At 56.3% G+C, this 19392-nt stretch overlaps 1 protein-coding gene across 1 annotated transcript; it reads right to left on the bottom strand.

Moving 5' to 3' along the window:
• Window positions 1–8104: 8104 nt before the first annotated feature.
• CH63R_02144 (uncharacterized protein) lies at window positions 8105–17041 on the bottom strand (the record flags this gene model as incomplete). The annotated part of the gene is made up of 1 exon (XM_018297119.1): window positions 8105–17041. The coding sequence occupies one exon, from the start codon at window positions 17039–17041 to the stop codon at window positions 8105–8107; it is 8937 nt and encodes a 2978-aa protein (XP_018161935.1).
• Between the last annotated feature and the right edge of the window lie 2351 nt (window positions 17042–19392).

The raw sequence follows: 19392 nt of genomic DNA, 5'->3' as shown, positions 1-19392 counted from the left end.
GGCGGCGTCTGGACATGCCCTGGTGCGCCCAGTGGCTCGGCGGGGCAAGCCGGGCCCGACAAGCAAGACAGGTTGACAGGGAAGGGGTGTGTGTGTTGTGTGTGGTGATTAGCGTGGTTGGACAAGAGTACTCGGTAAGGGGACCAGACCAGGCACAACTGAGCACGAGCACAAGCAGCTCGGGGCCGCAGCGCAGGGCAGGGTGGGGTGCGCTGTGGAGACCGGGATTGGGATGGTGACTGTTGTGACTGTGACTGGGACTGGCAATAGCACTGGAACTGGCAGCAGGGGGGGTGGCTCAGCGTCAAAACCGGCGGCGGAGGCGGCGGCGGCGGCGGCCCAAACTAGGGAGCAGACAGTGAGATGACACTAGCACACTGGATGGAGGATGATGGACCAGTGGATTTTGGAGACTTTTGGAGATTGGCTGTGGGCGTGTGGGCGACGAAGGGCGTGGGAAACTCGGGAGGAGTGGGCTATGCCGTTGCCGTTGCGTGGCAAGCTGGGTGCCGCCGTCCTGTCTCGTTGAGTCCAGGACTCCAGTCCGTCCTGTCTGTCCCGCAAATAAAGGGACAACGCAGGATTAGGGGACCAGTTCGACCAGTTTTGTTTTTGGCGAATGTGGGCGCGACGGTGGAACGGACGTGCTCGTCTGGCCTTTGGGTTTTCCCTCCTGCTTCTTCCTCCCTAGTATCCGTATCTGTACAGAGCACGAAGTTTAGATAGGCACTCTTCGGTGGCCCTTTTCGGGAGCTGCTCGTGTCGTGTGCCAGGGACAGGGGTGGTGGATGTTTTGGTAACGTAAAAAGTCAGCAGGCCCGGCAGCTAATCAGCGTCGAGGTTTTGCAGACAACGTCTCCAAGGGTAATTGCGAGGGAACTTTCGAGGGCGGTGATTGCTGGGAGATGATGCAGCGGAGCACGGCCCAAAGGCTTATGTCGTGGTAGTATTCGCGGTGCGTGATGCAGACGCGCGATGCGTGGTTCCTTGTGGAAATCGGACCCGGCTTTACTGTTTTAGACCTTTCGCCATGTATCCCAGTCTTTTTTTTTTTTGGCCGAGGGATCTGGGAAAACACACAGCAACAACCAAAAAGAAAAATCAGGAGGCCGGCGATTGAAATTGCCGCCGCTGCCCTTGCAGATTAACAGAGTGACAGATAGGAGCGCGGTGTGTATACGTAGTGTCCCTCTCTCGAAGTGGGTGCTGTCTGGGTAAAGTTGTGGAGAGCGTGAATGCGCGCGAGTCGGGTCGTCGTTCGAGGTTGAGAGAGATGACGGTGACAGATTGCGGAGCGACGTTATGCTGCTGCTGCTATTGCTGCTGTTACAGTGATAAGCACGCACGGGAGTGGGCCGCAGGGGAGACCTGGCGATGGACAGGACGAAGATGGGTTTGGTCCTTGAATATCGTCGGTTTGGTGGCAGTCACGGGGGTGAATTCGAGACTCGGGATGACGATGATGAGCTACCGATATTAGGTACGCACAATGCAAAGCTCGGCCGGAGAGGGCTGGGGTTGACGTTCAAAGGTAGGTAGGCGGTAGGTAAGTGATGTTTTTTTCGTCGGTGTCTAGCGGTAGTCGATATGATGTATGTGATGTGCGCGGGTGCAGGAGTCAGGTCCTCTGCAGGCCGTGGGCCTTGGAGCAAGCGACTGGAGGATGACGACAGGCCGAGAGTCAACGAGTGGCGAAGTGACGGACGCGATGCAGCTCGGAGAATAAGGAGAAGGTGGGCAGAGGGAGAGGGAGAAAAGGAGTCGAGAATCTGAGGATGGGAGGCTCTTGGTTTTGGGTAACGGACAGAGAGATAACATGGAGGAGGGAGAGGGAGATCACGTTAACACAACAGGACCGATTCGATAAGGAGGCAGGTACATCACGACACCTCATCAAGGACAGCACAGGAGGGTAGATACGGGTAGGAGCATCGGGTGGAAGCATTGATGTTGCTGATATGATACGAATGGGCGGCCGAGATAAGGACTCTCAACCTTCAATGAGGCGTCTAGCCACCGGCTGGCAGTTGAATACTCAGGTACCTACCTACCTCATTCTTGGGAGGTCTAGGTGCCGAAGGTATCTTGCACATTGAACATTGGAGCGAGGAGCGAGGAAGGAGCCATCAAGTTCCTTTCTCTTTCCTTCCACAAGCAGCCTTCCGCTCCTTCCCTCGCTGATGCAATGCTCGGCAGGCAGTCACGAGTGGCCTATCTCCCCCCCATCCTTCCTGCCCAATTTGGATCGATTCTCTCAAGCACTATCCACTGTATCCGTACTTACCAGATGGCAGTACGGGGTACGGGGTACGGTACGGAGTACATTAGAATCTGGATGGTTGCAGGATAGGTAGGGTGCACAGGCCGCCCCTCCTTCCCAGGCTGAACGTCGAATGGCGAGGGAACACTTGTGGAAGAAGTCACTGATAAGGATCCCGAGCCCGAGCCCAAGCCCAAGCCCCAGCCTATGCCCGCCTCTCCTCCAGACTCTCTGCTGAGTGGAATGGGCGAGTGAGCGAGTGAGCGAGTGAGAAGCGTCACCCTTCACCCGCATGTTAGGGCTTAGAGTTTGGGGTGACATAACACAATTTGGGGGTCCAAGACGGCCAGACACGGGGGTCACTCGCTCCTCGGTCTCAGTCGAGGAAGCTGCTCACAATCTCAATGAATCTCACCCCTCCTCCTCCTCCTCCTCCTCCTCCTCCTCCTCCTCCTCCTCCTCACTCTCGGTCCGGTTCGTTCGTTCGTTGCTCTGCCTCCCTCACTCTCACAACCAATTTCGACCCGTCCATCCGACACGTCGCAAGATGCCCCAATGCTCCCAGCCCGTGGGACAATGACATTAGGATGTGCATGCGCTTTCGGGTCACGGACTCACAAGACTCGCAGTGGCAGGACAGGATCCCAAATAACTCTCAAGGGAGAGTCGTCCGTCATAAAAGTGGCCCCAAGACAATCCCAAGACCCAACCCAAGCACCGAACACCAAGCACCAAGACTCTTCAGCAGGGACGCACCGTGTGAGTGCTAGACGGCATGTCCTGCGTGCTTGCCCGGCTGACCCGGTCAAGCCGTCGTGTCAATGGCGGACCGCCACCCGGGGGGGGGGGCAGCCAAGAGAGTCAGAGAGGCGGCGAGCCCCGGCCAATGACGGCGGCGCATCTGCTTGTTGGGATAAATTCAGGAATAAATCACCTTAGGTAAGACGTGTAAGGCGTCCCTGGTGACGCTGGAGCTCCGCGGCCCCGTTTATTTCCCACCGCCCGGTTCCAGCGGGTAGGTACCTACTCGGTATTCAGTAGAAAAACTGGGAAAGCTGAAAGGAAGGTCGTACCTGCCCTTGTTGCCTCGCCCTGGTGGCTAACGAATGCCCTGTTATGCACGCGCACATCCCGCCCCTGCCGTTTTATGCGGTCGTTCCTTTTATGCGTAATACAACTGCGGACCTGTCGTGTGCCTCCATTTCCTTATCAGTCCAACCATCCAACCATACTCACCACCACCACCACCAACAACACCCAACCCTCCCTCCTTTTCGACGGCCCTTCGTCCCACGCCATCTAGCATCCATTCTATCCGGCCCCAGCAGCATGCGCCAAACTGCACAACTCCTTCCCCCCGAAGGCCGCCTTGACCCTCCTTCTACTGGGCGACCTCTGTGTAGTGCGCAACACCACAAATCAAGGTCTCGTCGACACCGACCCAGATCAACCGCGGCAGCCTGCCCGGATTAACAACCCCCTAGGCTGCTGTTCGTCGTTGCCCGGGGCTGACCAATACCCACGAGAACTGTCACGGCCACCGATTCCTCGGCCCTCAGATTCCCGGCCCTTGACTCCGACTGACGCTAAAGACTGCTCACCTCCAGACTCGGCTGCCTTTCGCCGGACAGTCAGCTGCTCGCCACCATCGCTTGCAACTCATCTCTATGGATATAGTCCATTGCCAACTCCTATCGGCCTCCTCCGACCCCAGATTACCCAGCGGTCTGCTCTGGCTCTGGATAGACTGCAATCTACCTCCACCACCTTGCATCGTGCAGAAGTTCCCGGCCATCGTCTTTTCCACTTCCCCATCCTCTCATCCCTGCCGACCTATACCGTTCGCTTTTGTCGACCAGACAGGCAGGCCGACGGAGAGCACCTTCATCCGTTTCCTACCGGGGGGGGGGGCTAGTACACCTCTTAGCGCCGTTCACGTCTCGCTCGCCCTCCGTCCACCCCATCCCTTCCTTCTCTTGGCCGCCAAACCGTCATGTCCCCCCAAATCGCTGGCTCATGTCTTTGACGCTCGTCGTCGATAGGGATGCCACCCGCATGATGGCTTTGCGTCGATCGCCTCGGCACCTCTCCCGCTTCCAGCACCGTCGGACATCTCATCACCACTTTTCTCCTAGTCAACGTGAAAGTCCTGGAAGGCTTGTGTCGAAAAGCCCAAGAGACGAACTGCCCATCGGCCGATGATACCGAACTCCGGTCAACCATCTCATCTTGCCCCATGCGTCGCCCCTGGTCATTCTTATGTTTCGTGCCTCGGTGACTATTCTCCTGGCCAAAAAACTCAATACCTGTATCTCGACACACTCGGCATTTGAGCCGGGCTGGGGCCAGCCATTGCTCCATGAGCCCGAGTTGGATGGGTGCACTATTCATTGTGCCTGCCTCGCAAATCTTTCTTCTTCCGCGCACAACTTACACTGTCGTCGGCCATCCTCAAGTCGACATGTCAAATGATGCTCAGGGACGTTTTTGGTGTCCATTGTCTCACCCATTTTGTCCGCCCTGCCCCCGCCATCTTGGCCTTGCGCATCACTCGCCCATCCCTACCAAAGACCGCAAACATCCAACTACCGATCAGGTCCTTTTGCATCAGTTGTTGATGCCTGAATGCAACAATTGGCCCAGCTCCGATCGCCCGCTTCAGGCGGAGAGATCCGATCATTGGCCCCGTTCGTCCTCCGTTTGACGGGTCAATATCAATGTGCAAGTGCTGCCCCTTCTTGCGGACGATGAACAAGGCGGCCAAGGAAGATGTGCCTGTCAACCGGCGACTGAATAGCGGCAGTTCCAGGCAGCCTCTTACATAGTTTGTGCGCGCTCGCAAAACGACCATCAACCAACTAACACGCGGGCCATGCGCGAGCAAGAGTCATCGATGCACCACCCTGACTTGAGCGACGGCGGCCATCACACACCTCGCAAAAGGTCTCAGATGTTTCCTTATCGCTACCTGCTGATTCGTCAGCCTTTACCCCAACCCTGCGTCATACCACGCCGGCATCGTCGCCTGGCGCTGGCGTTGGTGTGGGTGGGCTCGGGGAGGGTGGCACCAAGTCATTGGAGGTCGTCGAGGTCTTGAATCGCCGCCATCCCAGTATACTGTGTACACGCTGGTCCGCACGCTTTTGCGGGGTAATAAAACCACCCAAAAAGGGCAAAACACCAGGCATGCAAGGGGTCTGGTCTCGCTCGCCCAGCCGGCGATACTCTTCTCCAGGGCGGACCAACGTCCATCAGCTGACTCTCGTAACGGAGCACCCTGCCACCCTGCGTACATACTGCTGCGCACTCATACATGTACAGCAGTGCGGATACTCTGTACACAAGTGTCCAAGACCACGGCGGGGGCACGAGCTATCGCGGGCCGCACAGGCTTCGACGCAGGTTTCGTTGTTTCCGTTGTCCAAGTTACGGCGACATGGGGTGACTTGGAGGGGAGCTGACTGACTGCGCAGCTCCAACACCAACGCCAAGACCCCAAGACATGGCTCCGGATCTCAACGGCGTCCTCTCTCTCAGACTCTCCAGTAGCACGGCCCTCGTCCTAAACTCAACACGCCAGAAAAAATTGGCTTCACACTTCTCCAAACCCCTCCCGTAGCCCGACACACCCGACTCATCACCGTCCTTGGAGGTTGTACTAGATATCCTCTTCTGGCACCCACCAACGACATGTCTCACGCGTGGCTCAAAACCTCACGTGCTTAATGTCTGCTCTGCCACTGTTTCGTGACCATCCATAACCACCATGTGGTACCATCAGCATCAACCTGAACATGGTCCATGCTAGTAAAAGGCATTCGGACGAGCTGTCACGCTCCTGCCTCGACGATGCGGCCTCGCATCAGGCACCGTACGCGGGGGCTTATGCAGAGGCGGAGGTGAGTGAGTGATGGAGAGACATCCCATCTGCTGCTAGGCTGGTTTTGCTGCTGGGACATTTCCCACCATTCCAGGCTGAAGCATTCTTCTTGCCAGGTCTGGACCTCTCTCTAGTGGCATCAGGCCTCCGACGCGCCGCGGCCACCTCTCACGGGACTGCTGGCTAAGTACCCTCCCCACGCTCCCCGCCAGCGAACGAACTCGCATCGAAACCCACGTGCCTCTATGAAGCAGTCAGTGTAATCTCGTACGGGGGGAGTGCGACCTTCAATAGAACCGAAGGGAGTGAACAGCAGAAATGCTCATCTTCATAACGACAGTCTCGCTTGGCATGTGTACCTCCCTTCCCATGCGTCAACTGCCACATGCCTTGGTCTTGAACATGTCACTCGCAATTTGGCACTGCAGGGATGGCTGAGGTGATGTTACGGAAAGGCCAGGGAAAAGAAAAGTCAGAGGACAACCACAGTAGAAGACTTTCTGTACATGTTTCCATCCATGGGCTTCCAGACAAGTCTAGTAACCATCAGCTCCTGAAGCTACCACACGATGCAAGCACCTATTACCTGTTCTGTCCCCTCTAGATACAGCATGTTCACGCTCAGATCACCTGCCGTGTCGTTGCATGTTGGATGTGAGGAGCCTACTCGTTCAGAAGACCGACGTGCTTTCTTGCTGGAACGAAACCTTGAAAACCCCCAAAAGTCGCGAGCGTTTGTCATGCCCCAACGTGCCAGTGCCGCGTCCTGCCGGCCTCCCTCCCCTCATGGAAGATGCCCTGCACAAGGCCGGCGACGTCGAGTACGAGGACACCCAAGGAAGAACAACAACGGCGCGCATCAGCGGTTGCTGAGGAGAGGGTAACAGGGTTTCTCTGTTTGTATATAGATACGTATACACAGATACATCCACGAAGTCACGCGTGTACGAGGCCTGAGCCTACTGGCCTCTTGCTATTCTCAGGAGACATTGGTTCCAAAGATGTACGAGGCCATCAACTCACGACGCTACGTAAATAGGGGGCGGGAAGAGGAACTACAGGCGGAGGCTACATGGGACAAACACAGGCACAAGGGCATATGTTCGGAATAAGCAAGTGATTTTTAAACCTTTACTTCTACGCTTCTCCCTCCTCGAGGCCAAAAAACAATCGTTGTCTGGAGTCTATTCTTCTTCTTTTTCTCCTTCTTCTTCTTCTTCTACCTCTACCTCTACCTCTACCTCTACCTCTACCTCTACCTCTACCTCTGCCTCTACCTCTACCTCTGCCTCTACCTCTACTTCTTCTACACTCCACAATCCAAATGTTGTTGAATCCTTCTCCTTTTTCTTTCTTCTTCTCTTCTTTCTTTTTTTTGGTGTAGATCGTGGGTTGAATCGCTCAATCTTTTGTCTACTAAACAAAAGTAAAAAGAAAGAAAAAAAAAAGAAAAAGGGACGGTCGCCTGCCCTCTGCTAATACTACCACCCACCGACGATTGTATACAAGAGAATAGTAAGGGAGAGGGGGAGGGGCACGCAGAAGAAAACGCTTGCTTGATTCGATTCGCCTCGGACACACGCTCCGTCAACATCCGTCATCTTGAAGTCTCAAGAATAAAACTGTTACATGGGACATAGAAACAAAAGACTGGCGATATCATCCTCGTCCTCTCGCGCGTTTGTGTATGTGTGTATAAGTGTGTGTGAGTGTAAATTGTTTGTGGGCGTGTACCGCCAACGCCGGGTATTGCCCAAAGAAGAAGAGGAAAAGCAATGAAACAAATCTAACGTCTGCCTCCCTTGTCCCGCCTCGGAATTGTTCCCCCCATCTAAATGTCTGGAACGCATGCTTAAGTGAGGTTTCAACACCTCTCGTTGTCCCGTTGTTCGTCGATGCATCGCACTAATGATCATCGGCCCTGATCTTCGCTGCCAAGGGCTTTGTTTCCGTCCCTCCTTTTTCTACTGTCCCGTCTTGACTCGGCTGCTCAGCCCCTGAAACCGCTTCGAACTCTTGGGGCTGTCGGGTGCGACCGCATTGGGTTCCTCCTCCGCCTCCGGTGTCTCCTCCCTCTGGCTCTCTTGCTTTTGGCTGCTCTCTTTCTGTTGGGCTCCGTCGCGCTTCCGGTGGGTGAGCTGGTTGATCTTGTCGCGGAGGAACGCGCTCCCTGCCGACCTCCGACGATCGCCTGGCTCCGCACCCGTACCGGACCGTGACAGCGATCTCATAGTCCCGCCGCCGGCCTGGTCAAACGGTGCCAGACTGCTTCTGGAAGACGGACGCAACAGCTCGAAGCCGAGCCCCTGTGTCGGCGCGCGGCTGTCCAGCGGTGTAGGCGGCGTCATCATGAGGAAGCTGGGGACTGTTGGCTGTTGACTGCTGGATCCGCCGGTCCACTGCGATCGGCCACTCGCGACACTCGAACTCCTACTCGTGGATCGCGGTATGGGAATGCTGCTGGCCGAACTACCATGGCGAGAGCGCGGCGGCGATCGAGAGTAATCCACCGGCGAGTTGCCGTACAAGCTCGACGAATCATCGCTGTTGTTGATGCTATCGGCGTCGTGCTGGGACGACGATGAAGGTGTGGGCGCTATGAGAGAGGAGCCGGTGGCCAGCTCGCGGAGCTTGCTGGCTTGCGCGCCACTCGGGCGGTGCTTGAACTTGTTACCAATGATGGCGCCCGTATGCGAGATGAGAGCCTTGATAACCGCCTTCTTCAGAGCGAGGGCGAGATCCAGGTTGGACCACGTCTTGTTGCGCCACTCGACCGCAGGCATGCGGAACACAAAATCGTGCACGTCTTCGACGTTACGGTTGTCCTTGCCCTTGTAGCTGAGGCAGAGCACCACCGACGGCATCTTGATGTGCGCAAAGGTCATATAGTTGCTCGCACGCGACATCATCTTAGTCAGGTCGTCGGACGGCTTGTTCTCCTCTGCCTTGGACTCCTTGCGCAGTCCGAACCGTGATTTCTTACTGTCGCTGACGGCTGCACTTTCCTTCGAGGAGAAGCCTGTTGACGTGCGTCCGATTCCAGGGCGAGGCTCCTTGGTCGACTTGAGCGACTCGTACGAAGGCTTCTTGGATGGGACCTTGCCGGTGCCGACGGATCGAAAGAGACGGAACGTGTGACCCTGGCCTTCGCCGGTGTTGACCGTGAGAGACTTCTTGCTGCTGATCGACTTGGTCGGCGAGTCCGAGTTCAGTGTCGGGTGCAGACGGAGCTCAAGCGAGCCCGGCCTCGTGTTGAACCCATCCTTGTCGCTCGCAGTGAGGCGGCCAGACCCAGACAGGGAGTCGTCGTCTTCCTCCTCGTCTTCCGCGGGAGTGTGCTTTAGCATAAATGGCGAGTCGTTCTTGGTCTTGTTGTCGCCATCAATGCCCGGGAAGATGTACTCGAAAATGCGCTTGCCGACCTCGCGCTCGAGCTGGATCTTCATCGGGAACAGGTTGACTTCGAAGTGGTCCATGACAGGGATGCCGGCAATGGCTTCAAGCATGTACCAGTAGACTCGGATCATCTCTTGGTTGCCCAAGTCGGCCGTGCTCTTGTCGCCGTCGACATAGGGCGCAATGATCTCGGGGTACATGGCATCGGGGAGAAGGTTCAGTCCAAAGACCTTGCCGACCCTGATCAGGTTGATGTGCGACCCGTCCGCGTTATCGGTTCGGTCGTACTCCACGTCCTTGAGCTGCAATTCGACGAGCGGTTCCTTGTTGTCTCGGAGCATGTGCCAAACCGTGTCTCGCGCCGTGATGCTCCATCTTAGGAGAGCGTTGCTCTCCGAGTTTGTCTCATACCTGCGCTGCGAAGACGTGATGGCCTTCATCATGAAGAACAGCTCGTCCTCACATGCTGCCAAGTCTCGTTCCAGAAGAAGCCGGTCTTCCCAGCCCCGCTGATCCATGTACTTGGAGTAGATCTGGAAGTGGGACTTGATGTCCTGCAGCTGGCGGATGCGTTCCTGCAGTTTCTCCACCATCTCCGGCGTGCCGCTGAGATCGCTAAAGTCCGAAGCCAGCATGATCTTCTCCAGGCGCTCGCTTCGTGTCTTTTCCAGCGGCTCGTTGTACATGAGCAAATCCAACACAATGACGTACATGGCGTAGTAGTCGCCAGAGTTGCAGAGAGCTCTGGCCTGCGGGAACTCGACCCAGAGGTTGTCCATCTTCCTCTCGTTGTTCGAATGGGACGGGTCGCCGGCGCCTTCGGTGTTCACCTCGTCGTTGTACTTCAAACGCAGAGTGTTGTACTTCTCGTAACGGAGCATGGCGGACGTCTTCTGCACCACGCGGTTGAACCCGAAAGGATCGGTCTCGAAATCGAACATGACTTCCATCGGGACCCACGGCGGCCATGACGACGTGGCAGGGGTACCATACCGACTGCCTGCATATGTCGTGACGATTTCCGAGAAGTACGACTGGTGAGTGACAAAGAACTGCGTGCTGTCCATGTTGACCAGGAATCGTCGCTGCACGAGACCGCTGACAACGTCGGCGAGTCTCTTCTTGTCCATGACTTCGACGACCTTGAGTTCCATGCCCTTGGATGTGAGGATGACCACGTTCTTCTTGTTCTTGTCGCTTTGCAGCTGGATTTGCGGAGCAATGAGCCGAACGTGGTAGCTGTTTTGAGGCGTGAACTCGTCCGAAATACCGCTGGACAGGTCTTCGATCGGGACGTTGGGTACATCGTCGCCTCCCTTTCCGTCGGCGTTTACGTAATTCCTGCCATCCTTCAGAATGTTCTTGATGCGGTCCTCGATGTCCTGCTTGAATTCGCGCTCTGCGGCGTCAAGATCGGGAGAAGCACCGGCGGTGGCACCCCCCGTGGGGGTCCTGTTTTTGCTTGCAGGCTTCGGGTTCTGCTTGGCCTTGTACTGCTCTTCCACGATGTCCAGAATAAACTTGACCGCGGGGCGGGACAGGTAATAGACGAAACCTCTCCGCTGGCTGACCTGGTGGATGTATCGAAGTACAATGTTTCGAAGGGTGTTGTTCCATTTGAAATGGAGGTTGTGAATGACGAAACGGTTGTTGAAGTCACTCTCAAACTCCGCCCCGGAGGGTATTGTCAACGAGTCGTCCTCCAACTGGACCGAGTCTTCAAACTTGCTGCTGCCATTCTCTCGCTTGAAGAAGCTGCTGCCGTCTATCGGCGACTTGCTGTTCATCTGTCGGAGCATGTTCTGGAGGTAGGTCTTCTTCCTCTGCAAAATGGCGCCCTGCTGCTGCAAGCTCTCGAATGCAGCAACGAGCTTGGGATCTTTGGCATCGTCGCGAACGACCCTGAGCTCGGCATCTCCGAGGCTCCTTCCGTAGTTCTCGATCTGGATCTCCAGCTGGTCCAACCGCTCCTGAATGAGCTGTGCCTGTACCCGACGGGGGTCGTCGTCGTGGCTCATAATACAGAAATGTGTTGGCTCATCGCCAAAGGGGCTCTTTCGATCCGGATCGCCTGAAATGACGCCGCCAATGTCTGTTTGCCGGAAGTAAGTCAGGCGAGGTGCAAAGGCCAGCGGCAGAATCTTGGTGTCGGGGTTGGGCTCCGTGGGCAGGATCCAATCCAGTTCCACAAAGTCGTCCATGTCGATCCAACTCAGGTCGTTATCGGGGATGGTAAAACGAGAGAGGTCGGCGCTGTCCTCGCTCTGGTTCGCGATCAAACTAGCAATGGTTCCTTTCTTGATGGCTTCGGTTGTTGTTCCCCGGATGCTGGCAGACACAGCACGAACGTCGGCTGCCGCTAGGTCGAGCTGGGCGGCATGGAGCTTGATGCCGCTCGTCTTCCCCTTGGTCTTGCGGCCGCGGTCTCGCGTGTTGAACTCCTCGCGCCTCTGGTGCAGATCCAACATGAAGCTGTCGAACCGCACTTTGAGGCCTGTGGCGGAAACGCCACTGTCGGAAGCATCCTCGGCGTCCTTATGCTTGTAGATGTGGCTCAGAAACAGCGGCGCCAGCAGGAGGTTATACTTGATGGTAGAGAGATGCTTTCCAAACTTCTTGCTGTTCCTTGCCCTACCAGGCCAGAGTGACCCCTGACGAATGGGCAGTGCCATGGCGCCGCCAAACAGAGACCACCACGAGAAGAAGTGGGTAAAGAAGCGAGGCGTGCAATGGACCGTGTTGTAGCTCCTTGAAGGTTCCACGTTGTCTGCCATCCAGTCACGGTCCACCGGGGCCCTGACTGCGACCGACAGATGGATATGCTGGCTTCGGAACCCGCGGAACGCATCGTATGGCTGGTCATCGAGCTTGACATGGTGAGGGGCTCGCAACACAATGTCGTAGTGCGGCCGGAACTCGAAGCTCCGTCTGCCATCCTGGATTGCGCGTTCAAAAACGACGCCCGTCATCCACTGCACCTTGCCAGAAAGCTTCATCACCACCTTCTTGAAGGACGCCCCGGACTTATAGCTGTCCTCGCTCAAGAGGCTGTCGTCTTCCCCGGTTCGCATTGCAGCCTCTCGAACCTGATGGCTGTAGTCAGGGATCGCCAAGACGTATTCGCCGGAATCGACGGTCATGAACCTCTTGGGATCGTCGTCGGCGTTGATGTTCCACCTGACGTCGTTGCGCCAGCACATCAGGAAACCGGCGCCGTTACCAGTCACGCAGTAAGGGTCGCGCGTTCCTTTGAGCGCAAGGTGCATGTCGCCATCGCCCCTCCACGCCACGTGTATCCTTGAGTGGAAGTTGAGGCGTATCTTGTCCCAGAAACCAACTCTCTCGGAGAGGTCAACTTGTGGCTTGGTGAAGGACTCGATGACCATCATCATGTCTTGGATAGCCGGCTGGTAGGCTGGGCCCCAGGTGATTCTTGTAGGCAGAGCCGTGTTGATTTCGATGCGCATGTTGGAGTATGACTTGACCGGCCCAATGGTGCGGCGGACGTCAATGGCAAAGCTGCCCTCGCTGCTGCCGCCTGGTTCGTGGTTCCGGGGCGGCACAATGTTGACCTTGATACGACGGGTAGACTCCATTCCTCGGAACTCCTCGGCTATCACGAAGTTCGTCTTGAGTGACATGGCTGGAAGCCTCGTTGACTGACCGGTCTTCAGACTGGGTATATGGATCAGGGGAAGCGGGTAGTCGCGCAAGGATATTCTTGCCTCACTAAGGTCGATCGAGACATGCATCGGGACGAGCAACCCGTACTTCATATCCTTGGGCATTCCCTTGCCGACGGAGTGGATGAAGTCTGGCAGGTCTTTCATCGCAAAGGTCGGTTTGTCGATAACGAACTGGAGATCGGTGATGAGCGCGGACATGAGTGCCGGCCTTTGGGGCACCTCGAGGATGTTTTCCGTATCCTCCAAGTCGTCGGGGAGCTGGTCGGGGCCCCAGAAGAGACCGCGGACTTCCTTCATGCCGTTCTTTGCCATGACGTAGAACCGGTCGATGCGTTTCTTCCAGCTTTCTGCGTTGTAAGCATCTAGTCGCGCCCGTGCCTCCTGCTCGGCGATTGAGGCTGATCCTGTGAGACCGATGCCTCCACCATCAGGGTCATATCTCGGTGCTCTGCCTCGTGAGCGCTGATCAGTGCTGGGTCTCCTTCCATCTGCGCTCTGGCTTCGGGCCCACGAAGATCCATTCTGTTGTCGTCCACGGTGGAAGAGCGAGCGAGCACGCAGCTTGCCCGACTCTTTTCTTGACTCTTCTTCGCGTATTTTCTTCCTCTTGACCTCAAAGGCCTCCTCTCGAGCAAGACGTTGCATTTGTTCGACCCTTCCGGCGCGGTAGATCATGCCGAGCTTCCATTCGAATGCGCCATCCTCGAGCTCAAAGAGCAGCGAGCGCGTTCGGACAGAGACCTTGGGCACGTTCTTGGGGCCGCCGGGGACCTTGTCGAGGATGTACTCGTTTGTGCCCGTTTTGAAACGGTGGTGGAGCTGCTTGATCGACTTGAGAGTGTTGATGACGTTGTCTGAAATCCTGTTGACCTGGACCTCGTGTGGCACAGCAAACCTAATGGCGTCGGAGTTGACGTCGATCATCTCGTCCTCGTGAAAGCCGCCGTTGTGAAGCTTCCGTCGAGACTTGCGGTAGTCAACTCTGCCCCCCTTTATGCTGATCATCCGGGCCCAGGTGGTTCGCATTCTGGGCGGTTGAACATAGAGGCGGACGAGCTTCGACGCCAGGAATGGCGACGTCCATCTGTGTCGGCCAGCCTCCACGCCGTAAACTTGCAGCATCAACTGAGGGTCATTTGGTAATTCGGCTTTGACCTGCACAAGAGCAGCCTTGAGGTCGATGGCTATAAGCTCCGGTGTAACTGTTGAGTGCTCAGTCATATCGGCAAAAGAGGGTTCTGGCGACATTGGGGGAGCCAGGAAGTCGCTGGCCTCTTTACGCGGTGTCGTTGGAGACATTGGCGGCGACCCGATATCCTGCCCAGACCTCATAAAGGCCTTCCGCAGAATCATGATGGCCACGCCGACGGAGTAATGGCGGAAGAGAGAGTACTGCAAGAGAACGGTACGAATCCCTGCGTGGATGTGAAAGATGGGGCCTTGCTGGTCACTCATGGCCTGGAACGCTACCTCGAACCGCGGCATATTGACAAAGGGCTCCAGCTCGACCCTATCTTCCGACTCCACTATGTAGGCCTCCAAGCCTCGAACGTGGAAAGTGACTCTCCGCCCGTCGCCCTCGTTCTGTTGCTTCTTTCTAGGTGGCGGCGAGATGGGACTTTTGAGCAGATCCGAGTCGGGCGCGACGGTGCGGCTGTTGGCCCTCCGGCGTGACGGCCGTCGTTGGAGTCCGTCCAGCCTCTGTGCGCGGTACTCGGCGGAAAACTCGTCGAGTTGCAGAGAGACCCCGCGGGTGTCGTCCGATATGTCCTCGTCGATGCCCGCAATCTCAACGCTGAAATCTGACGCTTGAAGCTGGAGCTGCAACAGCCACGAAGGCATAGCGCGCAGGAAGTTCTGCTTCTTGATGGATGTGTGTGAGTTAGATCGTTTCTCAGGCTCCACGTTCATCCTCAGCTGTCGCACGATCTGTCTGAGACCGTCGGTGATCTCGGGGCGCACCATCTTGATGGAGAAGGTCTGCAAATTGCCCGACGCAACGACGTGGACGTCCGGCGTCGCACTGAGTTGGACCTTCAACTCAAAAGATTCGGTTTGTATCAGGTCGAACCGGTTGCTCGACGACGTTTGGTAGTACAGCTCGTGAGACTGTATTCTCATGGTCGACGCAAGTGAGTAGTGTAAATCTTCGACGGTGGAATGGAACGACTCCATGTCGAGCGAGATGGACGAAATAGACGATATAATTAGATCAAAGTCGTCAGAAGCTGCGTGCTGGTCGACGGCTGGAAGAGTAACACGGAGAACCGGTTCGTGCATTGTAAACTTGATATTGGCCTTGGGCAATAGTCGTGAAATAAGCATATGACGCGGTTGACGGTTAGTTCGTGGTCTTTTCGAGGACTTGGGTTTCAGCATGGCGACGAGGAGCGGTAGGTGGCGAGGGTCGAGGTCTACCGAAGGAGATGTCACTACGGAATTAGCGAAGAGAATGTTTGCGTTCCTCTCTTCGGCCCCGACATCCTGTGCCATCTCGACAGTCTTAGATGGCAATGTCGTCTTGACCGTGGTCGTTGCCATTGGGATGTAAATCAGCCTTTCGGGTTTGCCGTCGCCATCGTCGACGCCTACGGAAATGGACAAGGCTGCAGCTAGAGCCTCGTGGGCGATATCCTTGGACGGGAAGTACATCCTGTGGGAAGGAGACTTGGGGTCCAGGCGGTGCAAGTCGATGCCGACCTCTTTCATAGAAGCGTTCAGCATGACAGGCTTGGCACTGGGCTTGACAGACTCCACCCTCTTCGTCATGCCAACAAAACTGACGGCAAACTGAACCTCCTTGACGCCCCTCAGGATCGAGCTAATGAATTCCTTAGAGTCAGATACCGTCTGAATCAGCTCCTGGTGGGTGCTGCCGGGCTGGGCGACCTCGTGTATGATCTTGTCCATGAAGACGTCGGCCGGCTCGTCCGACAAGGGGGACGAGCGTGCGGCCAACTTGCATTGCTTAAGTCTATCGGCGCAAAGTTGAACATCGTCGTAGGGTATGTGAACACGGCCCAGCTTGAGGGCGATTGCGGCGTCTCTCAGTCCATCCAGCGCTTCGTACAAGAATCCATGGATGTTGAGAGTCGCGTTGTCGAGAATTTCGAGCGACTCCTTGCCCTCTGGCGTGAAGAGGACGCTGCGCAACGTCATGATCCACTCGGCCTGGCGTTGTTTCAGCTTATTCCTGTCTGTCCGGGACTGAAAGAAGAAGCGTGCGCGGTCCACCATCTTGCGCCGTGTATCGACGGCGACGGTCAAGCTCCCAAACTGCACATCACCCACGTCGACGACCTTGATTGTGGAATTGCTGGCGACGACGTCGACCATGCGTAACCAATTCAGCTTGCGGTGTGCCCTCTTCATGCGGTCCTTCAGCTTCATTAGGTGTTTCCAGGTCTCGCTCCGGGGCGGGGGACCGCCAGTTCCGCGCCGCAGTAGCGGCACCTTGGGCTGCTCGGGCAGCTGGGTCTCGGTCTCCTCCTCGGCATCGGAGTTGTCGGAATCGGTGGAGCTATCGTCGCTCTTCTTCCCCTCGAGTTCGGCAATGTCGATCGTGACGGTCAGCTCGCTGATGACGACGCTCAGCCAGGTGGGCTGGGCAAAGGTCGGGCGGTGAACGTTGAGCCCCAAGCCGCGAACCTCAATCTTGAACCCATCTCGGGGTGTGTAGGCGAGGCGCCGTAGAGAGAAGTACCCTATTCTTTGGATTGATATGCCGGTGAGGATTCGGACAACGGCGAAGAGAATGAAGGATGACAGGTAGAGGAGGACGACGACGCCGAAGACGAAGGTCGGGTTGAGCATCGCCATAATGAGCGCGCGGACGGCTCACGCGATGAATGGCGCGCTTCGGTGTCTGTACTAAGCAACATCACGATGTTAGTCCAACAGCACTCTGAATTGACCATCACACCTAGCGGAAGAAGGGAGGAGAAGCAAGGCAAGGCAAGGCAAGGGAGGGCGACTTGCCTGGAGAGACCCGAATCGTTGTGGTATCCCGCACGTTTACTCCCGCTTCCAACGATCCGAGCGCGCCATGTCGTCGAGAATCGGTCCTTGGGTATGTGTTTTTGCGTGCGACTGGTTGGCAAAACGATATACACTCGGCTTGGTGCAGCAGAGTTCGGCGCCCACGCGGTGTGTAGTCGACAAGGTGTGTATTGCCAGCGCAGGTGGCCGGTCGAGGGAATCAAGAGAAGGGTCGCGCAAAGGGTTCCGCAGGAACAATGCCAGAGGGTGGAAGACGGAAGGCGGAGGCGGGTGGGACGACGATAGAATCCCTTGTTTAGTCGGAAGGGAGAGACAAACACACAACCGCAGTTTGTGGGATCGGACTTCGTGGTGGTGAGAAGTATGTGTGGTTGGTAGGTGGTTCGGGAAAAAAGGCGGCGATACGGTGCGGTGCGGTTCGATGCGATGGGGATGCGATAGGGAGCAATGCGGAGAATGCGTTCCGTTGGGGCAAAGGGGCGGACGGTCGTTTGAGTGTGAGTGCGTGAGTGAGTGTGTGAGTGTGTGTGTGTTTGGACTCGGGTTCGCAGAGTAAATGGCTGGCGGAATCGGAGATGCAGCTTCTTGCAGACGAGTGACGCAGTTCCAACAGGAGGAGAGGAGGAGGTATTGGCGAAATGCGAGAAGACGTCGTTTCTCCGTCTAAGCCCTGGTTCCCCGTCTGGACTCTGGAGTCAGTCAGAGAGACTGACTGACTGATTTCTCGGCACGAGGCGGGCAGCTTCCCACACGGAACCCTGCTGCTGGGCAAGAGGCGGAGGGAGGGATGGATTCCCACGTAAATCGGTTCCGGTGCGGGAACACTTGGCGGATTATGTGAATGTGACAATGCAGGGTGGGATTGGCCGGTTGGTCGGATGTTCGGATAGCTCAGGGAACGACGAGGAGGAGGTGCGTAGGATCTAAGCTAATCCCAAGCTCTATGAAAGATAACGGTGTCCTTGGTTCCGTTTCAATAGCAACAGAAATTAAAAGTAGGGAGACAAGAAGATTGATTCCTAAGACACACACGGCCCAGACAGAATCGAGACAGGGAAGGGAAGGATGGACAGGAGAGAATCGTGGGCTGGAATTGCACCCAAAAATAAAAACAAAAAGAGCACAAAAGGGCCGGGGCGGCGGCTTCCAGGAACAGGGCACTTTGGGGAATTTGGCGGGTGGAAATAAATGACAATCATCACCAACACACTCACTACCAACGGATACCTACCTACCTAGGTACTACTTCCATTAGGTAGGTACCTAGGTAGGTAAGCAGGCAGGCAAAGTCCGCTACCCCTTGACATTAGTGAACCCCAACTCGGTCGCCCATCGTCACTTTGAAGTGGAAGTACCGCGTCGTATTCCCATCTGCGAAAAGGTACATATATCCTGGCCCTGTTGCCAGCCGGTCCAGGGCCGGCACAAATGCATGGCATTCCATCGCTCTGTCGATTAATTCCCACCCACCCCTGGCGGATGGAATGCTCGGCCACTTCCGGCCCAAATCGTCTCTCATTGGTTGTCTGGCGATCATATTGCGGAGCGTCTCGACCATGAGGGATCCATGGAAATTGTTATCCCGGGGGCATCTGTCACAGTACGTACCTCGTCCTATTACATCGTAAGTTCCTCCCTCCCGTCCCGCGGGCCGCAACATGGCTCTCGTCGGGATTGGGGATTCATCATTCAACAATTACTTGCATCAATTGCATCAGTGGGCCGTGCTCCCATCGGCCTAGAGCGCTCATGCATTAGATGAGACGTTGTAGCGCCGAAGCTAGGGCTGCTGGGCTGCTCTTGACCTGACCTTCCAGCACGAACTGCACTCACTACTCAACGTGCCGCAAGCCGCTCTCCGGCCCCCCTCCCCTCCTTAACCATGTATCATCCGTCGTCCCCCGGCCCTGTTCGTCCGTCTGTTCCCTTCCATGGCTTCGGGTTTCCCAGATCCAGCCTCCCGGCACCCCGTGACATGGATACGTAGATGACGGAGATGGCATCTCGGTGGCTGAGATAAGCCGGGCAAGGGGTGTAAATGTGCGCAGGGACCAGGAGGAAGCCGGTCGGTCCCTCCCGTCTGCTTTGGAGTCAACCCACGCCCGGCCTCATCATGGTTCACTTTTTGCAAGCTTATGGTCGGTTCATCCTTCCACCCCTTGAGTGTCTTG

The sequence above is a fragment of the Colletotrichum higginsianum genome, chromosome 2, assembly GCF_001672515.1.
Source record: "Colletotrichum higginsianum IMI 349063 chromosome 2, whole genome shotgun sequence".
Taxonomy (NCBI): Eukaryota; Fungi; Ascomycota; class Sordariomycetes; order Glomerellales; family Glomerellaceae; genus Colletotrichum; species Colletotrichum higginsianum.
This window is presented reverse-complemented; position numbering and strand designations above follow the sequence as displayed.